This window comes from Aquarana catesbeiana, linkage group LG05 (assembly GCF_042186555.1).
Source record: "Aquarana catesbeiana isolate 2022-GZ linkage group LG05, ASM4218655v1, whole genome shotgun sequence".
In the NCBI taxonomy this organism is placed as follows: Eukaryota; Metazoa; Chordata; class Amphibia; order Anura; family Ranidae; genus Aquarana; species Aquarana catesbeiana.
Genome location: NC_133328.1, coordinates 77932194 through 77952782, shown reverse-complemented (window position 1 = coordinate 77952782; position 20589 = coordinate 77932194). Strand labels below are relative to the sequence as shown.

Sequence of the window (20589 nt, the reverse complement as noted above, 5' to 3'; positions counted from 1 at the left end):
GAATTTTATTGAAATGTTACAACTGACATTTCATTCAGTTCTATCCACTGCAGTGACATTGCAACACGCTATGCTGAAAAAAGTACTGCATGCAAGGCAGTAGTGATTACTGACTTCATAGCAGGCAAGGCAGATTTTCCCTGCAGCAGGGTGAGTGAGATGGGATGAGGATGCTATGGGATGAGTCAGCCCACTAAACGTTCCTTTTGGGTGGTAAATCCTTTATTAAGACCAGTGATGCTACTATAAAGGTGCTGTGTCTTTGTTGTAGTGTTTAGATCTTTGCATGGTATAGAAGTATTAGTGATGAATTGTTGCAGTGTCATAGTGTATGGCTGTCATGACGCTCCAGGTGCCGGTCAGCATGTCACATATGCAGCCTATGTGTCTTCTATCCCATTTGTGTCTTCTCTAAAGCCCTCCCAGCCCTCATCCTCCTCCCAGCTGGCTCTTGATGTGTGTACGTGCGTGGATGGGAGTCCTTGCAGGGCTTCCTCTGACTCATACGTTATGGGAGGAAGCTGTATTGGGTAGCAGCATCACCATCCTCATCTTCACCTCTAATTACATTTCAAGGTCTCAGAATGTGCCGCCATCCGCCATCACCCCCCCCCCCCCCCCCAGTGATTGTATAATACCCACCATGCCTCACTATAGGAAAAAATGATTTATAACACCAGTGAATGTAGAACAGTATGACTGATTGTAAGACTATGAAATTAAATATGATTGAATGTGAGACATTGATAATAAATATGATTGGATGCGAGTGTGATAATGATAAATAGAGATATTACTGTTTATGTAAATATAAGTATAATATGCATGTAATAATATATACTATTAATAATAATAATATAAATATATTAATATATATATATATATATAGAGAGAGAGAGAGGGAGAGAGAGATAGATATATAGATAGATAGATAGATCTATATAGATAGATAGATAGATAGATAGATAGATAGATAGATAGATAGATAGATAGATAGATAGATAGATAGACATATAATAATAATAATATAATATAATTTGGAGAGTAGACTTATTTTTCAGCTATTAGATTACGGCTTCATAGACGTCTGGTCTTGGAACACATCCCTGAATTTCTATTGGTGCGTAGCAGTCCCCGCTTGACAGAAGTCAATCATTTGGTCAACTCCCGTTGAAGGGACATATTGGAAATCTTTTTCTCGATCAGCCAGTTAGCTGCAGCGTCTGATGATTGTATTCTGACAGCGGCGGGTGGATTTCGTCTGACCCCCTTGTTTGGCGGGTGTATGGCCAGCTAGAAGTAAAAAGTATACACCTGTGGGAGGGGGTAGATTGGGTCAGAGGAAAAGGGCATAAAAGATAAGCACACTTTGGGGGGTTGTTTTACAAAAACTGGAGCATTCAAAATCTGGTGCAGCTCTGCATAGAAATCAATCAGCCTCCGGGTTTTATTGTCAAAGCTTAACTGAGCAAGCTGAAGTTAGAAGCTGATTGGCTACCATGCACAGCTGCACCAGATTTAGTGGGCTCCATTCACACTTGTGCGACTTGTCATGCAACTTTGGACACACAAAGTCGCATTACAAGTCACAGCCCATTTTATGTTTAGAAGCTGTTCAAATCTTTGCAAATCTTTAAAAAGGTTACTGCACTACTTTTATGCGGTTGTGTGCCATAGACTTCAATGTAAACTCTCAAAAGTCTCATTAAAGTCACACCCTAATGTTATCAATGCGACAGTTGTGCAACAGTCAAAGTTGCATTCAAGTCGCACCTATCCAAAGTTGCAATGTGAAGTCGCAATGGAAATCGCAGGATTTGGAGTCGCACAAGTGTGAATTGAGACTTAGGCTAGGTTCACACTTGGGTGGGTGGTTGCAGGTGTGGGAATCGCACCTGTTCCCGCATCTGCACTGCTACCCACAGCCAGCGCACAATGCTCCTTTACAGACTCGTGGGGCTAGTCATTCTTAAAGGCACCCTCATGTATCTAACCACGCAGTGCGGTGTGGGTGCAGGAAAGTGCATGGTGCAAAAGCACCATGTGATTTCCCTGCCACTGTATTTTTAAAAAGGTGCAGGGACCTTTTTCCTGCATTTTCCGCAGGTACAGCAGCCCTTTCAAGTGAATGGACTGCTGTGCTTGCACAAACACGGGGCGCACCGAATGCATAGGTGTGAACCTTGTACACACGATCGGATTTTCCGCCGGGAATTGTGTGATGACAGGCTGTTGGCCTAAAATCCGACCGTTTTTACTCTCCATCGGACAATTGTTGTCGGATTTTCCATGGACAAATGTTGAATGGCAAGCTAGTAAATTTTCGACAGACAACGGTCTGATTTTCCGATTGTGTGTTCATAGACAAAAGTCCAAAGTACAAACACGCATGCTCAGAATCAATGCTCACCAAACACAACATTAGCAGAAGATGCCTAAAGGGTGGCTCTAAAGAGCTGAAAAACCACGTAGTACGTCGCTACGTTCGTGTTTGTTGGCCAACAATTGTGTGCTGTTTGTATGCAAGACAAGTTCCTGGCCAACGCCCTTCGGTCAAAAGTCTGACGTTTTGTCTGCGGAAAATCCGACAATCCGTGTGTACAAGGCTTTAGACCCCTTTCACAATGAAGGCGGTCTTCAGGTGTTTTAGTGCTAGAAATAGCACCTGTAAAGCGCCTGAAAACTGCCTCCCCAGTGTGAAAGCCCAAGTGCTTTCACACTGGGGCGGTGCGCTTGCGGGACATTACAAAAAAGTCCTGCAAGCAGCCTCTTCGGGGCGGTTTAGGAGCGCTGTATACAGCGCTTCTAAACCTCCCCTGCCCATTGGAATGCATCGGAAGCGCCGCAACACGGGAAGATTTAACCCCTCCTTCAGCCGCTAGCGGGGGGGGTTAAAGGTGCCCCACTAGCGCCCAAAAAAGCACCGCTAAAACGACGGTAAAGCGCCACTAAAACGAGCTGTGCTTTACCGCTGACGCGGCTACAGTCTAAAAGTAGCCTAAAGCCTCATACACACGATTGGATTTTCGCCAGGGAACTGTGTGATGACAGACTGCCTAAAATCTGACCGTTAGTACGCTCCATCAGACAATTGTTGGCCAACTTTCCACCAACAAATGTTGGATGCCAGGCTAGTAAATTTTCAATGGACAACGGTCTGTTGTCTGATTTTCCTATCGTCTGTACACAAGTCCGTCACACAAAAGTCCAGAGTACAAACATGCATGCTCAGAATCAATGCTCACCAAACACGACATTAGCAGAAGGTGCCCAAAGGGTGGCACCCAAGAGCTGAAATTCCTCGCAGTACCTCATTATGTTCGTGTTTGTTGGCAGACAGTTGTGTGCCATTTGTATGCAAGACAAGATCCAGGTACATGCCCTTCAGACAAAAGTCTGATGCTTTGTTGGCCAACAATCCGATCGTGTGTACGAGGCTTTAAGGTTCACAATCTGGAACTGCTGAAGAGGTGGACAGTGACGTCATGATCTCCACCTCATTCAATCAGAGAACTCTATGAATTAATGCCAGGTTCACACCTGGGTGCAGCACAATTGGATCCATGTTTTATATGTGGTTCCCATGGACTTTTATTAGACCATGCATTTTCAGAAAGCATATCAAAGATGCAGCATGCATGACTTTGATGCACTTTCATGAAAACGCACAATGTTATAGAAGTGAATAGGAAAACATCTAAAACCATGTGTAAAACGCAGGTAAAGCATGCAGCACCCAACCCGTAACACACGGCTCTTATTGAGAAAAATGCAAGGTGTCCTGTAAATGGCGTCCATGCCAAGCATGCGACCCCTGTGTTCATTATGCACAGCACCGGACATGGAAGACTGCGGCAATCACTGTAGTATCGGCGACTTCCACAGCAGTCCCACTGGTATGGCATATGGAAATGATCTGAGAATATCCACAATGCTAATCTCCCTGGAGGAATGTTCCTGAAGAACTAAGATATTTCCTTTGACTTATAAATTGTTCATTTAGGGTCCATGCACACTAGGGGCAGAAAAAATGTCAGAACCTTTGGCAAAAAATAGCGTAAAAAAAAAAAAAATTGCTCATAGTGGCTCATATTGAACCTTACCCTATCTAGTAACAGCAGACATAATAAAAAGTATTTACAGAACTGCATGCATTGATAAAAGACTTCTCCGGAACATCCGTTAACTTATGAAATAGCTTGTATGATGAAACCACACGTATGTCACTTTCATTTTTACTACAGGAAGTTCCCTTACTACTCACATCTTACGTGAATCGAGACTGCAATGTGGAACTATTACTGAACTGAAACCATTTATGAGAAATGAGTATAGTGTACAGAAAGACTATAGTGAAATCAGGAGGCTGAAATGAATTCAGTATTGAACTGTTAAAATGGAAAAAGAAATTCAGTGCAGTGCTGGGAGTATGTGAGTGCGGTGATGTGAAGGTGAATTGATCAGTGGAGGAAGGGCAGCTCTGGGGACACCAGGATGCATTGACAGTCATAGCATCAGGTGCTTGTCCTCTGTATAACCATGCAAGGTCACCCGGACTGCAGCCTTACATATTTAGAAATGAGATTGCATTGTGGGGGTGGTGCATGTTTTGTCATCCGAGCCTGTAGGGAAAAATAAATCGGCAGGCCCGAGTTTAAAAATAGACCCTTTATCCTCTACGTGTAGAAGAAGATTCTTTCTTTGTCCTTCTAGTGCTTGTAATGGGAGAAGAGCTGTCCACCCGTATGTCTGCTGCCAGTATAGAGTCTGCCGAACACTGCTCTGTATATCAACACAATATGGCTTGTGCGGTGTAATGGGCTGTTATGCAAAGTGCTAAAACCCATAGTGCAAATAACAACAATACAGCGCTTACAGTCAGAAATGCATATCAGTGACTAATGCCCCGTACACATGATCGGATTGTTGGCCAACTAAACCGTGGACATTTGTCCGAAGGTTGTTGGCTTCAACTTGTCTTGCATACACACGGTCACACAAATGTTGGCCAACAATTACGAATGTAGTGACGTACTAGACGTACGGCGAACCGATAAAAACGAAGTTCAATAGTCACGCGCCACCCTTTGGGCTCCTTCTGCTAATGTCATGTTTGCTGAGCATTGATTCCGAGCATGCGTGTTTGTACTTTGGACTTTTGTCCGACGGACTTGTGTACACACGATCGGAAAGCCCGACAACACACATTTGTTGGCGGAAAATTTAAGATCCTGCTAGCAAACATTTGTTGGTGGAAAGTCCGACAGCAAATGTTCGATGGAGGATACACACATCGGACTTTCTGACAACGAGCTCACATCCAACGTTTCCCGTTGGAAAGTCCGACCGTGTGTACACGGTATAACAGTGACAAACTAATGAAAATAATATAAGGTCCAAAATCTTATATAAAGTGCTCGGTGCCCCAAAATCCTCAGAAAAGGTGCTGAAGTGCCTCAAGTAAACAAGCTGTGTAATGTCCCTCTTGTATACCCACTCATTAGAAAAAATGGACCCTCAGCTTTTCAGTCTGGGGGTCAAACATGCTTATATCTGGTGTTTGGAATGGCAGGTTTCTTAGGCTTCCTTAATAAGGTCTCCAGAATGCTGCTATTACAAGCAGCTGAAAATATCCACCAGGCTCAATGAAAAAGAAGGGAGCTCATAGTGAAGTACTGTAAAAAAAAAAAAAAAAAAAGGTTATTTGTGCCATAAAAAAAATAATAACGAGACTCTTCCGGGTCTTAGGTCATTAAACTGGAAATTGCATCAACACGTTTCGCCCCTCCCACGGGGTGTCATCAAGGACATAATTTCCGGTTTCTCCATACTCAGTTTTATACCTGAGGCCGGAACCCCCCTCTCATACCCATAGGGACTCATCGAATTTTTTTATAGGCCTCTTTCACACAGACAGTCCGGTCAGGTCAACCTGTCAGTTTTTCAGGCGGACCTGAACGGAATCCCCATGTAAGGTCCGCCATAGACTGTTCAAACCGTGTATGGGCAGGCTGAATGTACCATGTTGATCGATTGATCAACTTGGGTACAACCAGCTTGTGGGATTTTACTTACGATTATATCTATCAGCTGCTATAAGCGCTAGCAATAATCACTGTCTTCTCCCGGCGGGGACGGATTCCCTCATGCGCCCCCGCCCCCCTGTCAGCACTGACTGTGTAGATGGGCAAATCATGAATCAAATTTCTTTCCTACAATCTGTGCTTGCAGGAAAGAAATTTGCACCAATTATGACCTGCTTAAGTCTATGGGCATGCAAAAATGCACCTGCATTAATTTACATACAATTACCTCCAAGTTCGTCCAGGTCTGGAACAAAAAATGCATAAGGTCTGCATCCTTTTCCATTTCTTTACACCTAAATGTGACAGATCGGAGATAGTCTGATGCAAACGAATGCAAGTCTATGTACATCCAGCAACTAATAGATCGAATATGGGTCTGGAAAGCTTCTGCAGCAAAAACCTAAACAGGTGCAAAAGTGACCTTTATGCTGTTCTGCTACAGCTCAGCAGGGGATCTGTTCCCCCACGGAGCTTGTGTGTAAAGCTGGCCAAACAGATGGAAATTCTGCCAGTTCAGCAGAGACCGGCTGAATTTCGATCCATGTAGGAGCACCATGGTCTGTCGATCGCCTTCTGTACAAGCAGCCTGTCTGTTTTTTCCTGATTAATCAGTGCTGCTGGCTATAGCAGGCAGTACTGATTATACAGTGACTGCAGGGAGGATTCCCCTATCCACCTTGAATGTGGATGTGGGAATCAGATCTTTTTTTTACATTCAACCCACTGGTTATAGGAAAAAAAAAAAGATTAATGTATGATCTACCTAAGGGGCCTTACTGTAACTACAGTATAGCACAACTACAGCTATAACTAGCCACAGATAACAGAGTCTGATTGCATAGTCTGTTCTCTTTAGATAGTAATATACAGAAAAAATCATAAAATTGTTCATAAAATTGGATGAGGTTTAATGAACCAGTGACTGGATAAGCTGGAACGCTGTTTTATCAGATGCAAGCAGATAGTAACCCTGGCTATAGATGGCACAGATTCATATTTTATTTATTTCTCTTACATTTTGATTGCAAGAGAATGTTCATTTTTAAACTGCTTAGATTGCACCCCCTGAAAGGATATATGAAAGAGCCCCAAAACTGTATCCAAAAATTGCCAAAAACAAGGGTCTAAAAAAGTAATTAGTAATACCTAATTAACCTAATTATCAACAGAAACCATAACCCATAAAAGCATTTAAGCTTTAAAAATCCTCCCTTGCTGGTGAGGTTTAACTCCCTACAATGCAAGGGTTAATTGCTTGTTATGCCTAGGCTACCAGTAACAAGGACTTTTACTTACAACATCCCTTGCTCCCCCGGCAGCTGTGACACTGCAGCGTGTGTGTGGGGGGGGGGTCCCTTGGCATCCTCACTCGCCAGCACTCCTGGCCCCTCCCCCTTGACCAGTGCCCCCAATAGCAAGCCGCGTGCTATGGGAGCACTGGTGCATGCTCGTTCCAGAGCCCTGCTCTTTTCGTCCATGAGACACATAGGGGTTGACTTACTAAAGGCAAACAGACTGTGCATTTTGTAAAGTGCAGCTGCACTCTGCAAGGGCATTTGCTCCAGAGCTTAGTAAACGTGCAGAAGCTTTGCTAACTTGCATCATCCAATCACGTGCAAGCAGAAATGCTGTTTTTTTTTTTTTTTCCTCCTTGCATGTGATTGGGTATTTTTTGCAAAGTGAATCCTTACCTCATTTACTAAGCTCTGGAGCAACTGGACGTTCCAAAGTTCCAGTCTTTTTGCCTTTAGTAAATCGAGCCCATAGAGCTGTGGCTCAGCCCCGCCACCTGCTCTCTCCTCATTAGCTCACTGGCTGTAATTGACAGTAGCATGAGCCAGTGGCTCCCGCTGCTGTCTCAGCTAAAGGGGAGAGGGAGTCCAGGGACAGCAGAGGCTCTTGTGCACATCACTGGATCGAGAGGGAGCTCTGGTGAGTATTAGGGGGGGTTGTGGGGGGTGACGTGCAGAAGATTTTTTAACTTCATGCATAAAATGCATGAAGGTAAAAACCTTCAGCATTTACAACCACTTTAATGATGTCAGAGTGCTTATGGCTGTCGGAGCACCTTAGAGAAGAGGCTGCAGGGGCCAGTCTCATAGCATTGAGGGCATTCTCTCTCTGGTACATTAGGCATAAACAAGCGTTTAACTCTTGCATGGGGGGGGGGACTTTTCTTTTCACAGAGTTCAGCTTTCAAGCTGAACTCTAGGATAAGCAAATATTGTCTAAATACAAGAGCCACTTGTATTCTTTCTTTAATCTCAGTGTGCTGTGTGTATTTTGCAGATCTGTACAGTAATCCAGTGTGAAACATTCCCTTCGTGCAGGAGTTTCCTGTAATAAAGACTGGTCACTGCTCTTCTCTTTCCTTGTGCAAGGTGACTGGTCTTGACTCCTCCCCCTCCTGTAGTTTTCTGCAGGCAGCCTGTAGTGGGTGGTGCCTGCTGGGTCCCTCCCCCAGCTCTGCTCTCAGTACGGCTCAGTGATGATGCCACTACTACTTTTACAGGGTAACATTTGGTTGCTCACAATGTGCATTTTTTTAATCTCTTGTAGCCTTTAAGGGATATATTTAAAAAAAAAAATATTGGGTACGAAGTTTAGCTTTAAAATTCTCCAACACCATGTATACTTATTTTTTCTCCACCAAAAGTTTTAGGTAGACTAAAAGAAAATAATCAATATTTTACATAATTCCCATTAGTGGGGTCCATTAGGTCTCCCTGAGAATAAACACAGGCCTATGCTAGGATGTAATAACCAATCAGACTGTAACATGTAATCGGTTTTTTAGATGATTTCTGATTGTCAGAACCTGTTCAACAAGTGGAAAAATGTCTGTCCATGATAAGATGGTCTTCTAAGCTTTTTGCGCTACTTCTGATCCTCTGAATGACCTTTCACTCCAAATGGTATTGAGTTGGCCACCATTAATGCAAATAAGGATTACCCTTTGACATGTCTAATTAATTAACCTGTACATTCTTTGTGAAATTACTCAAGAAATGTTCATTAGGCATTAATTTAGACCCTCAATTATAATCAGTCCTGCAGTGCTGCCAAATGTATTAAATCAGATGAATCCTAAATCTTTTAGAAATACAAACATTTTAACACTAATAGTGCTTGTTGTTCGGTTGACTATCTAAAAGGAAGAATGAATGCTCCAAAAATATTTCAGCTTGTACAGGAAATGCAGTCTGTTTCCAATGACATTGTTTTAATATGTTTTCCAGAAAACAAACTAGCTATTACACAGACAGTGCAGTTAACCCTCCCATCAACAGTTATCGGCCTAAGGTGGCCATACTCCATATCAATTTAGTGTCGATCCAGGTGTGAGCACAAGCAAGCAATTCATCATCGGTATTGACTAAAAATAAGCTCTTTTAGAAACAATCTGTTAAAAACAATCATTTAATACATGTGTATTGTGGTAAGTTTGCCTGAGACACATCAAATATTCGTTCTATTGACAAGAAAGAAAGGACCGTAGCTGAGCAGGCACGCATTCAGCGGAGGGTATACATGACAGGGTGGTAAGGGTATCCAGTCAATGGAGGGTTAACATAAGGTATTGTCTTTTACCCATTGGCCGTGGAGAAAGGGAGCTGGGGGGAGCTTAGATGGTATTAGTTGCTGGGTAGGTGGGGCTTCAGCAGTTGCAGAGTAGGAATCAGGGGACGAACATCCTGTGTCGCTGGCACCTGCGTTCCTCTCCCTGCAAAAAAAGATGAGCGAGTTAGACCAATTACTGGCCCAACTCAAGGCTGCAGCTGACGTGCATGGTTTGGCATGGGTGCAGAGCCAGGTAGTGGCTTAACTTCAAGGGGTCCGGCAGAGCCCCCCGCTACCATGGCCTGCCTCACCGCATGCTCGGAGGTCCAGGCCTCCGGAGCGCTTCAGTCCTGACAGGACCCCTAGGGCTCAGCGCCGCAATGGGAGCCCACCTTTGGACCCTTCAGGCCCCCCTGCCAAGCACATGCTGTCTTTGGCGGGTGGCGAGCCTGGGAGGAGTCCCCAGCTCCGGCGGAGCCCCCAGGGGATGGGCACTCACCGGCGTGTGGCTCATCCCCCATCACCAGAATTCTGGAATTGGCGGTGGTCGTGACTGGCGGGGCTCCGGTCGGCATGACAGCCCGGCGAGGGAGAGTGAGATCTGTGGGCACCAGCCTGTCCCCTGGCGCGGCCAACAGCCCTTCCCTGACGACGAAGGAACGGTGTGAGAGGGAAGGCACGGGAACAGTGTGGAGGACACCACGAGCGGCCAGCATGTTGGCTACGCGGGGCTCGCCTGTGGCAGCTGAGGAGAGAGTCCCACGTGGAGGTGGAGATCAGCAGCTCTGAAGAGGGGGAGCTAGAAGAGGACGTTCCGGCGTCAGCAAGGGAGTCTGGATCCACGGCTGGGGGGGGACCCCATGCAGCCTGGTGAGTGCTCTTCTGCTATGTTGCCTTTTCTTTCTCCTTCTGTAGTTGATGGGCCAGGGGTCGGGGATCGGGAGGCGCTTGGAGTCCCCCCCTTCCCTGGTGCAGGTGGGGTCTGAGGCAGGGGTTCTGACGGAGAAGGGCAGTGTGGCCACGGGGGTGGAGAAGTCAAAAGAAGGTGATAAAGATGCAGAGAAGGTGAGATTGGCAGATTCGGCGAAATGCGGGGTCTACGTGTGCTTCGAGGGACCTTAAGCCCGAGGTAAGGGACAAGATTTGGAAAGGGGAGTATGTGGAAATCTATTCCTTGCTCCCCCCTTGAAAAGTTTAACCTGGACCGGGTAAAACCAGACAAAAGCAAGAAAGAGGAGGAGGAGAAGAGGAGGTATCTCCTCATGCCTCGCACATTTGCCAATTTGTTGCAAGCTTTTGCCATTTTGGCTACGGTGAAAAAGCGCCGGAGAATTGTTCGGCTCTTTTTTATTAGCTGGACGCCATTGGTGAGGCCAATAGGGTTTATGGTGGCGTGGCTCTGTTATGAGGAGCAGTTCCGGCAATGGAAGGCTGTCCGGCCTGCCATTCCCTGGGATCATGAGGATATTGGCCTCTGGATGAAACTGATAACCCCGACCAGGGTTGGGAATCAGTTTTTTCCAGGAGGGGCTTGCGGCATCGGTACCTCAGGTACGTCGGCCTCTAGGAAGAAAGGTGTCTGTTGGCAGTTTAATGACAGTTCCTGCCGATTTAAACACAAATGCTCCGGGTGCGGCGGCAGCCAGGTTGGGCAGGTGATACGTCTGGAAAGAGGGAGGACTCCGGTGAGGGTGGAAAGGATGGTTCCTTTCCTAAGTAGGTACCTGGATCGGGAGTCTGCTCCTGACTCCTTGGTGGGGGGGATTTACGGAGGGATTTCGAATCCCGTACGCTTAGCTGTTGTTTCGCCTTTGTCCAATAATTTACGTTCGGTGCTCCAGCACCCAGAGGTGGTTTCGGAGAAACTTTCTAAGGAAGTTTCGCTGAGCAGGATGAGCGGCCCTTTTTCCTCTCCTCCGTTTCTTGGCCTGGTTGTGTCCCCCCTAGGGGTGGTTCCCAAGAACCCGGCAAATACCGCTTGATACATCATCTCTCCTACCTTAAAGGGGGTTTGGTTAAAGATGGGATTGACCCGCAGGCCTGTGCGGTCACCTATACATTGTTCGATGCAGCTGTTTCCTGGGTACGCAAGTATGGCCGCGGTAGTTAGCCAAAACAGACGTGGAGGCGATGTTTCGCCTGCTTCCGGTTCATCCTGAAAGTGTTCACCTTTCGGGTTGTTAGTGGCAAGGTTTGTATTTTGCCGATCGTTGTCTACCGATGGGGTATTCCATTTCCTGTGCTCTGCTCGAAACCTTTAGTTCTTTTGTCGAATGGGTTGTGCGGGATATGTCCGACCTGAATTCCATCATCCACTATCTGGATGATTTCCTTTGCATTGGACCGCCGGATTCCAACGCTTGCGTGGTTTTGCTGGGGACGCTGCAACACATAGCGGACCGTTTTGGCATTCCTTTGGCCCCGGATAAAACGGAAGGCCCGGCGACTGAGCTGCTTTTTCTAGGCATAATGATTGATTCGGTGTCCATGGAGTGCCGTTTGTCTGTGGACAAACTGGTGGCCCTGTGGAGGGAGGTTAGCAGCATGGCAAGCAGGCGCAAGGTTCAGTTACGGGAGTTGCAGTCCTTGCTTGGGACAAAAGTTAAATTTTGCCTGCAGGATCATTCCTATGGGCAAAATTTTTTGCCGCTGCATACTAGCACATTATGAAAGACCTACCTGATAACTAAAGCCCTCACAGCTGCCCTGGGGCTTCCATCTTCACCTGGTCTTCCTTTTGGGTTGGCAGGCTGAGGCTGTGTAACTGGCTCTCTCTATAAATGTGCTGGTGACATCACCAGTGCTGCTAAAATAGATATTACTGTACCTACAGGTAAGCCTTATTATGGGGGCTTACCTGTAGGTATAAATCATGAAAAGGCTTTTCATTCCACTTTAATAAATTCAACTAATACATGACCAGTGCATGTAACTTGATGTTTTTTACACTATATGGCCTAATGTTGGTGGAAACTTGACCATAACACTAAACCATGGACGTTACCATGGAGTTGCCCCCCTTTGCGGTTATAGTAGCCTGCACTTTTCTGGGAAGGCTTTGCACAAGATCTTAGGGTACATCTGTAGGTATTTGTATCCATTTAGCCAAGGAAGTGTGAGGTCCGGTACTGGTGTTGGACAAGAAGACTTTACTTACAATCAGCGTTCAGTTCATCCCAAATGTACTCAGTTGGGTTGGAATAAACCGGGGGCTCTATGCTGGCTGGTTTCTTCACAGCAAGCTCATCAAACCATGTCTTTATGGAGCTGTTCATGTACACAGGAGTACAATCATACTGCATCTCTGTGTGGAGTCATACTGGAACTGTGTGGTTACCACAAGGCTGGAACCGCACAATTGTTAATGACTGATGTAGTGTACCTTTACTAGAAACACATGAAATTAATAATATGGAGGGGTTCCATATACTTCCACATACTTCATGGCCATATAGTGCATGCTTACATGTAATTATTATTTGAATTAAAAGTGGTCATAGACTAGTGGAATTTCAGAACATTTGTTTGATTTTCTTATAGCTATTGAAGGAGCAGGATGGAAAAAGATTTTTAGAACAAAAGAAATTCAAGCTGTGAATGAGTTTTTTGTTCAGAAAAAAAAATGCATATTGCCCATGTTCTAGACACAAAGGTAAACTTTGTTTGTTTAATGTCTTGGATTACATTTAAGTAGCAGGTGTGGATGAATGTTTTTGCGATTTTGAATGAAATTAGTTGACTCAAAGATGGCAAGTTTAAATGCTCTGACATATAATTTTTCAGAATTTCCATACAAACATTAGAACGAAATTCTACTTGTATATGGTCATCTTAAAGCAGACCTTCACACATTACATTAATGTGCTCTAGAGCTGCACAATTCTGTAAAAAATGAGAATCGCGATTTTTTTGCTTAGACTAAAGATAACAATTCTCTCACGATTCTGAAGAACTTTTTTGTTTTAAAGATTTACAACTCCTGAACATTAGGTTATCAAACAGGAGGGCAATAAAAAAGGCATAATACTCCTTGCCTTAATCAAATTTAAAGAAATGTAATGAAATATAATGTAATGTGTAAAGAAATAAAAAAATTACCATTAAGTCATTTTAGGGTCTTTTTTGTAGTATTCGCCAATACCAATTACCGATACCTACCGCAAACTTTAAAATAAAAGTTATTTTACAAATTAAATAAATGTATTTTTTAAAATTTTGCGTTTTTTTCAATTTGTGAAACATATAAATGTATGTTAAAGGTGTAAAAATATTAGTGAACAAAGTAAACAAAAAAATAGTTTTAATTATTAATAGTTTAAGAAATAGAAGTAAATACAAATAAAAAATCAACAGAAATATAATAATAAGTAAATGGAGAAGGAGAATAAGGAGTTAATAAGGCTGATTAGAGTAAATTAACGGTTAGTAAGGGGTTAAACAGAGGTACAATTTAATAAAACCCCCAAAAATGGTTGCTTAAACTGACTTCATTTGCAGACCAAAGTTCATCCCTTTGATCTGTTGTTAAAGCCTGTAAAGCGCCTGAAAAACGCCTTGCCTCTGCAGCCCCAGTGTGAGAGCCCAAGTGCTTTCACACTGGGGCGGTGCGCTTGCAGGACGTTAGAAAAAGTCCTGCAAGCAGCATCTTTAAGGCGGTGCGGGATCGGTGAATACACCGCTCCTCCACCGCCTCTGCCATTGAAATCAGTGGGCACCACTGCCGAAGCGCCTGCAAAGTGCTTCGGCAGCGGCGATTTGTGGGCGCTTTAAACCCTTTATTCGGCCACTAGCAGGGGTTAAAAGCATCCCGCTAACGGCCAGAAAGCGCCGCTATATCAGCGGTAAAGCAACGCTAAAATTAGTGGCGCTTTACCGCTAGTGTCCACCCCGCCCCAGTGTGAAAGTAGCCTAAATGAATAAGTAGAAGGACAGATAAGATACAATGTTTCTTTTTAGCTTTCTCTTTTAGCGCTGAGCACTGTTGTTGATAAACATTACTGGCTGCTTTTTTTTTTTTTAAGGTGGAGAGCAGAAAACTGCACTGCACTTTTTATATGAATCGTGGAAATGCTGGATTAAGAATGTGTGGGGGGTTGAATTGAGATCACGATCTTTTAACGATTAATTGTGCAGCTCTAATGTGCTCTCTTTTGGTTCCTCCTCCTGCCCCATTGCACAACTGGAAAATGTTTCAATACGATTGGTAAAGAACAGTACAGTTACTAAAGGACAGCACCCCCAGCTACCTCCTGGGATTGCCAAAGCACACATTCCCAGGAGGCAGTTTTACCAAGGACGTATGTATGCAGCAAGATTTTGTGCATGCGTAGGTCCTGAATAGACTGAGACCCACAGAATGTCTGCGCACACATTTTCACATATGTTCACAGTTGGGTCTCTGCCATGTCCCAGATTCCAGAAAGTAGCGGAAACAGTGTGCACAAGCATGCACAAAAATCCCCAGCAAGTGCACAGACATGCTGCAGGTCTTTTCCATGTGCTAAATACTTGGGAGAGAACTGTGCATGTGCTGGATTTTGAAAAATGGCGGTGCAGAAGAGTAGCGGTAGGTAAGGAAATGAAGCCGGGGAAAAGGGCCATTTTAGGTTCCTATATGACAACACAGGTGAATCAACCCCTTCTTTGCACTTACCTTTATTACTTTGATAAAAAGTTTAAAGAAAGCTGATAATTTATAATTTATCCATACTCAATATTATTTAAACACTATTATATATGAGGACACTTGATAGATCTAGAAGAACAGCAGCTGTTACTTTAATAGCGGATTAGGTTCTCCTCCTTGTTCTTTCATGCAGAGACACTGGCGTGTTTCATATGGTGCACACCAGAGAAATTCTGTGTCAGTTGTAAGTGAAGTCAGCCTTGTTGTTGTGAATGAGGCAAATGGCTTTTTGCAAATCCCATAATCTTATTATGAAGGTCTGAACCGTTGTGCCATAGTTACCTACGAGACACAACACTCATCGTGTTGCCTTGATATTTTCTCTTCGTGCTTACGAAGGCAAACATCAATTTACAAAGTGCAGTAACCCTCAGCAATAATTCATCTTTCACTGCTCTGACTACAGTAAACTGAAATCTGATTGGTTGCCTTTATCAAATCATCTTTATCTCTGCTTATCAAATAGTTACAGAACTCAGAAAACCTAGATGTCCTGATAATAACTGCTGCATGTAATTGAGATGACTTATAAGTACACAGAGGAAAAAAAATTAGGTTACAAAAAAAAAAAAACAGAAGGTGAGCGTCATTCTATACTTATTCAGTATGACATCATGGATTACCTTATAGATTATAGGGCCTATGAGCTGGTTGCATACTAGAAGAAGATCTGTGGTTCTATTACAGAGCAGACCTCGTTTATGAAACTGTCTAACATGAGATCTGTCGAAATTGCGTTATCATCAACCAATCAAATTCCAGGTCATCATACTTTGCCACTTCTGATTGGTTGCTAAGGATCTTAACCAGCACACCTTGAAATAACGATAATCTTGTCCTTTATTCATAGACTATTCAGCATCACAGACCAATATTTTGGTACCTCGAAGGATCCATGTTTCAAGGCAGAAAAGGGGATCCTGTGAGGTTCCAAAATGTTAGCCTGTGATGCCTATCACTAATGTGAATTAAGGACAAGAATATCATTAAACCAAGGTGTGCTGGTAAAGATCCTTGTTTTCCTATGATTGTATGGTGATGCCAATTCACTTCAGCACCCTTCACGATCTGTGGGAAAACCTGTAAGGAGTGCGAAGGATATATTACAACTTCTCTGATTGGTTGCTGACACAGGCAGTTCTTATTTCAGGCATATTGGTTTTTGGTTTCTAAAGGACAGCCTGCCTAAATGTCCAAACAAAGCCAATAATATAAGAACAATTACTATGAGGTACCAATGGGTCATCAAATTTACTTTATATGGCATTGGCATAATATATAATGATTTGTTCGGAACATGGAACCACTCACATTGGTCTCTGGCACAGGAAAAAGTAGTTTCCTTACCATAGTTAGGCAAGCAAACGGTTTGGTTAAATGGTGGGGAGCCTACTGGTATGTTTTTGGACCACGGGAGGAATTGGAGACCCGTGAAAACATGGAGGAGCAACATACAATTGCATAATCACCATCATTTAAATCCTCCTCTGCGTGACTATAAAGCTTCTTAATCCTGCCCGTGGTGTAGTAGGGGTTAGAAATGAACTTTTTCAACCAGGGTGCCTTCAGGTTTCTTCAGGGATGCCTTAGCAAAGTCTTTAAAATTGTATACAAGCCAGCAGGTGGATAAAGGTTGCCTTTTAGTTACATAAAACCACATGTTTTCATTATGCACCATTACAACCTTGAAGCCACGGGCATCCTAACAACCAGTGACGTCATTGGTTGATAGGTGGACACTGGGTGCATACTTGTTTACCCCTTCCCCACCCCTTTCCATCAGCAATGGGGTGATATTAGCTGAATGACGGAGAGAGAAAACATTTGAAAAATAGTCATTACCATTGGAATAAATTACTTCTAACGCTGGGTGTTCTACATGTGAGGATGTTGCTGTATTCTGTAAAACTTTTAGTTTTGTTTTTTACATTTTAGAAAGGGATGTCTCAAGATTGTTTATAATTTAAAGGGTTCCTTGACTGAAAAAGGGTTCAGAAACACTGGTCTAGATTTTAGGTCTACTTTAAAGGGAAATAAAAGGGAAATAAGTTTGCTGCTATTGTTGATTTTTTTTCCTCCCAAAAAATTCTGTGGCCATCATTTTGATCCTCTGGTGGCTACATCAAGTGAGTGCATGACACTGCACAAGTTAACTTGGACCGTGGACAGATATTTGTACTGGTTATGGGTCTGCTCAAATGTAAAGCTCAACTTAAAGTGAAGAATAAGGTAAGTATTCCTTAGCTTTAAAACTCTCCTACATTAAATGAGCATAAACACCTTGCTATCCAGGAGGAGGGGGCACATGCTACTAATATTTTACAGCTGACCGGAGTACTGGAGTACAGCCTTAAAACAAAAACCAATCCCTTAGGCCCCAGTCCATTTAGAGCTGCTGGTTTATAGCATGAATCTGTGAAGTATGCAATATACAAAGCAGTATGTTCAGTTTTGTATGACATCACTAACAGACATTTTTCCCTTTCCCCAGGTATGAATGCAGCTGTCCGTGCTGTTGTTCGTATGGGAATCTATGTAGAAGCCAAAGTTTACTTTGTCCATGAGGTAGGCATGAATAATATCTTTCTATTTGATATTGGTATGGTGATTTCAAGCAAACTGATAAATACAATATACAGTATCTCACAAAAGTGAGTACACCCCTCACATTTTTGTAAATATTTTATTTTATCTTTTCATGTGACAACACTGAAGAAATGACACTTTGCTACAATGTAAAGTAGTGAGTGTACAGCTTGTATAACAGTGTAAATTTGCTGTCCCCTCAAAATAACTTAACACAGCCATTAATATGTAAACCGCTGGCAACAATGAATACACCCCTAAGTGAAAATGTCCAAATTGGGCCCAAAGTGTCAATATTTTGTGTGGCCCCCATTTTTTTCCAGCACTGCCTTAACCCTCTTGGGCATGGAGTTCACCAGAGCTCCACAGGTTGCCACTGGAGTCCTCTTCCACTCCACCATGATGACATCACGGAGCTGGTGGATGTTAGAGACCTTGCGCACCACCTTCCGTTTGAGGATGCCCCACAGATGCTCAATAGGGTTTAGGTCTGGAGACATGCTTGGCCAGTCCATCACCTTTACCCTCACCTTCTTTAGTAAGGCAGTGGTCGTCTTGGAGGTGTGTTTGGGGTCGTTATCATGTTAGAATACTACCCTACAGCCCAGTCTCCGAAGAGAGGGGATCATGCTGTGCTTCAGTATGTCACAGTACATGTTGGCATTTATGGTTCCCTCAATGAACTGTAGCTCCCCGGTGCCAGCAGCACTCACGCAGCCCCAGACCATGACACTCCCACCACCATGCTTGAGTGTGGGCAAGACACACTTGTGTTTGTACTCCTCACCTGGTTGCCACCACACACGCTTGACACCATCTGATTTAAATAAGTTAAGTGGATTCAGTAATTCATGTCCTTAGTGTGCTTTTCTTCAGCAAACTGTTTGCAAGCTACCTTGTGCATCATCTTTAGTAGAGGCTTCCTATTGGGACGACAGCCATGCAGACCAATTTGATGTAGCTTGCGGCGTATAGTCTAAGCACTGAAAGGCTGACCCCCCCCACCCCACCCCTTCAACCTCTGCAGCAATGCTGGCAGCACTCATACGTCTATTTCCCAAAGACAACATCTGGATATGATGCTGAGCTCATACACTCAACTTCTTTGGTCAACCATGGCGAGGCCTGTTCTGAGTGGAACCTTTCCTTTTAAACCGCTGTATGGCCACCATGCTGCAGCTCAGTTTCAGGGTCTTGGCAATCTTCTTATAGCCTAGGCTATCTTTATGTGGAGCAAGAATTCTTTTTTTCAGATCCTCAGAGAGTTCTTTGCCATGAGGTGCCTTGTTGAACTTCCAGTGACCAGTATGAGAGAGTGAGAGCGATAACACCAAATTTGCACACCTGCTCCCCATTCACACCTGAGACCTTGTAACACTAATGAGTCACATGACATCGGGGAGGGAAAATGGCTAATTCGGCACAATTTGGACATTTTCACTTAGGGGTATATTCACTTTTGTTGCCAGTGGTTTAGACATTAATGGCTACGTGTTGAGTTATTTTGAGGGACAGCAAATTGACACTGTTATACAAGCTGCACACTCACTACTTTACATTGTAGCAAAGTGTCATTTCTTCAGTGTTGTCACATGAAAAGATATAATAAAATATTTACAAAAATGTGATGGGTGTACTTACTTTTGTGAGATACTGTATATGAAATGTTTTACCTGCCAAAAGATTTGTGAGTCTCTGCAGTCAGAATGGCCAACGCACCATTTCCTGTTGCAGCTTTCCACTTCCTGTGTCACCTGCTTTCTTGAGTATCATCACATTACTAAAATTCTCCCTAAACAAAGACTAGAAAATAATCTGTTGTTTAGGCCCCCCACGTGCTCCACATTGTGGCTCTTTAAGACCCCTTTCACACTGGGGCAGTTTTCAGGCGTTTTAGTGCTTGAAATAGCGCATGTAAAGCGCCTGAAAACTGCCTCCCCTGCCACCCCAGTGTGAAAGCCCAAGTGCTTTCACACTGGGGCGGTGTGCTTGCAGGACGTTAGAAAAAGTCCTACAAGCAGCATCTTTGGGGCAGTTTAGGAGCGGTATGTACAGCGCTCCCAGACCGCCCCTGCCCATTGATATGAATATGCAGCAATTCCGAAGCGGCTGTAACACGGGCGCTTTTAACTCCTTTTTAACCACTATAACAGCTGTAAAGCGCCGCTAAAACAAGCAGCGCTTTACCGCTAACGCCCGGACGGCTGCAGTGTGAAAGCAGCCTTACTGTACCTTTTGCTCACTGAGTGTACTGTGCACTTATATTACACTTATATTACGGTCTCCTGCACTGTTCTAATTAGACTCCAACACCCATGAGCCATTGTGTTGGTGATCCAACTGCACACATGTCCCTCAAGAAGTTGAGTGCACGTGCTCAGCGTCATATCATTCGTTCTGGTTCATCCCACAAGTATATAAATGGGGGGGGGTTTATTTGTGTTTTTACAATCCGGCCCATAGGTGTGTGCAGCTTATTGCATTGGGGTGTGAAATACTTTCTCTGCTGCCTCAGCTGCACAGGGCAGTGAATGAATGGGAAGTGTTCTGTAGTGAGTGGCTTGTTCATTCACAAACTGAAGCATAGTAAACACAGTTTACTATAAAACAAATCAATACTTGCACTAGGTAATAAACTGTGATAAACTAAATGTGAAATAAATATAATAA

The 20589-nt window shown here is 43.8% G+C and overlaps 1 protein-coding gene across 5 annotated transcripts in view; it reads left to right on the top strand.

The window, feature by feature from the left end:
• PFKP (phosphofructokinase, platelet) overlaps positions 1 to 20589 on the top strand; it is a 144347-nt gene that overhangs the window by 10046 nt on the left and 113712 nt on the right. For all 5 annotated transcript variants that reach the window (XM_073629896.1, XM_073629897.1, XM_073629894.1 and 2 more), the window contains exon 2: positions 17825 to 17898. In XM_073629896.1, the coding sequence (XP_073485997.1) occupies positions 17825 to 17898 (74 nt within the window). The remainder of the gene's footprint in view (positions 1 to 17824; positions 17899 to 20589) is intronic.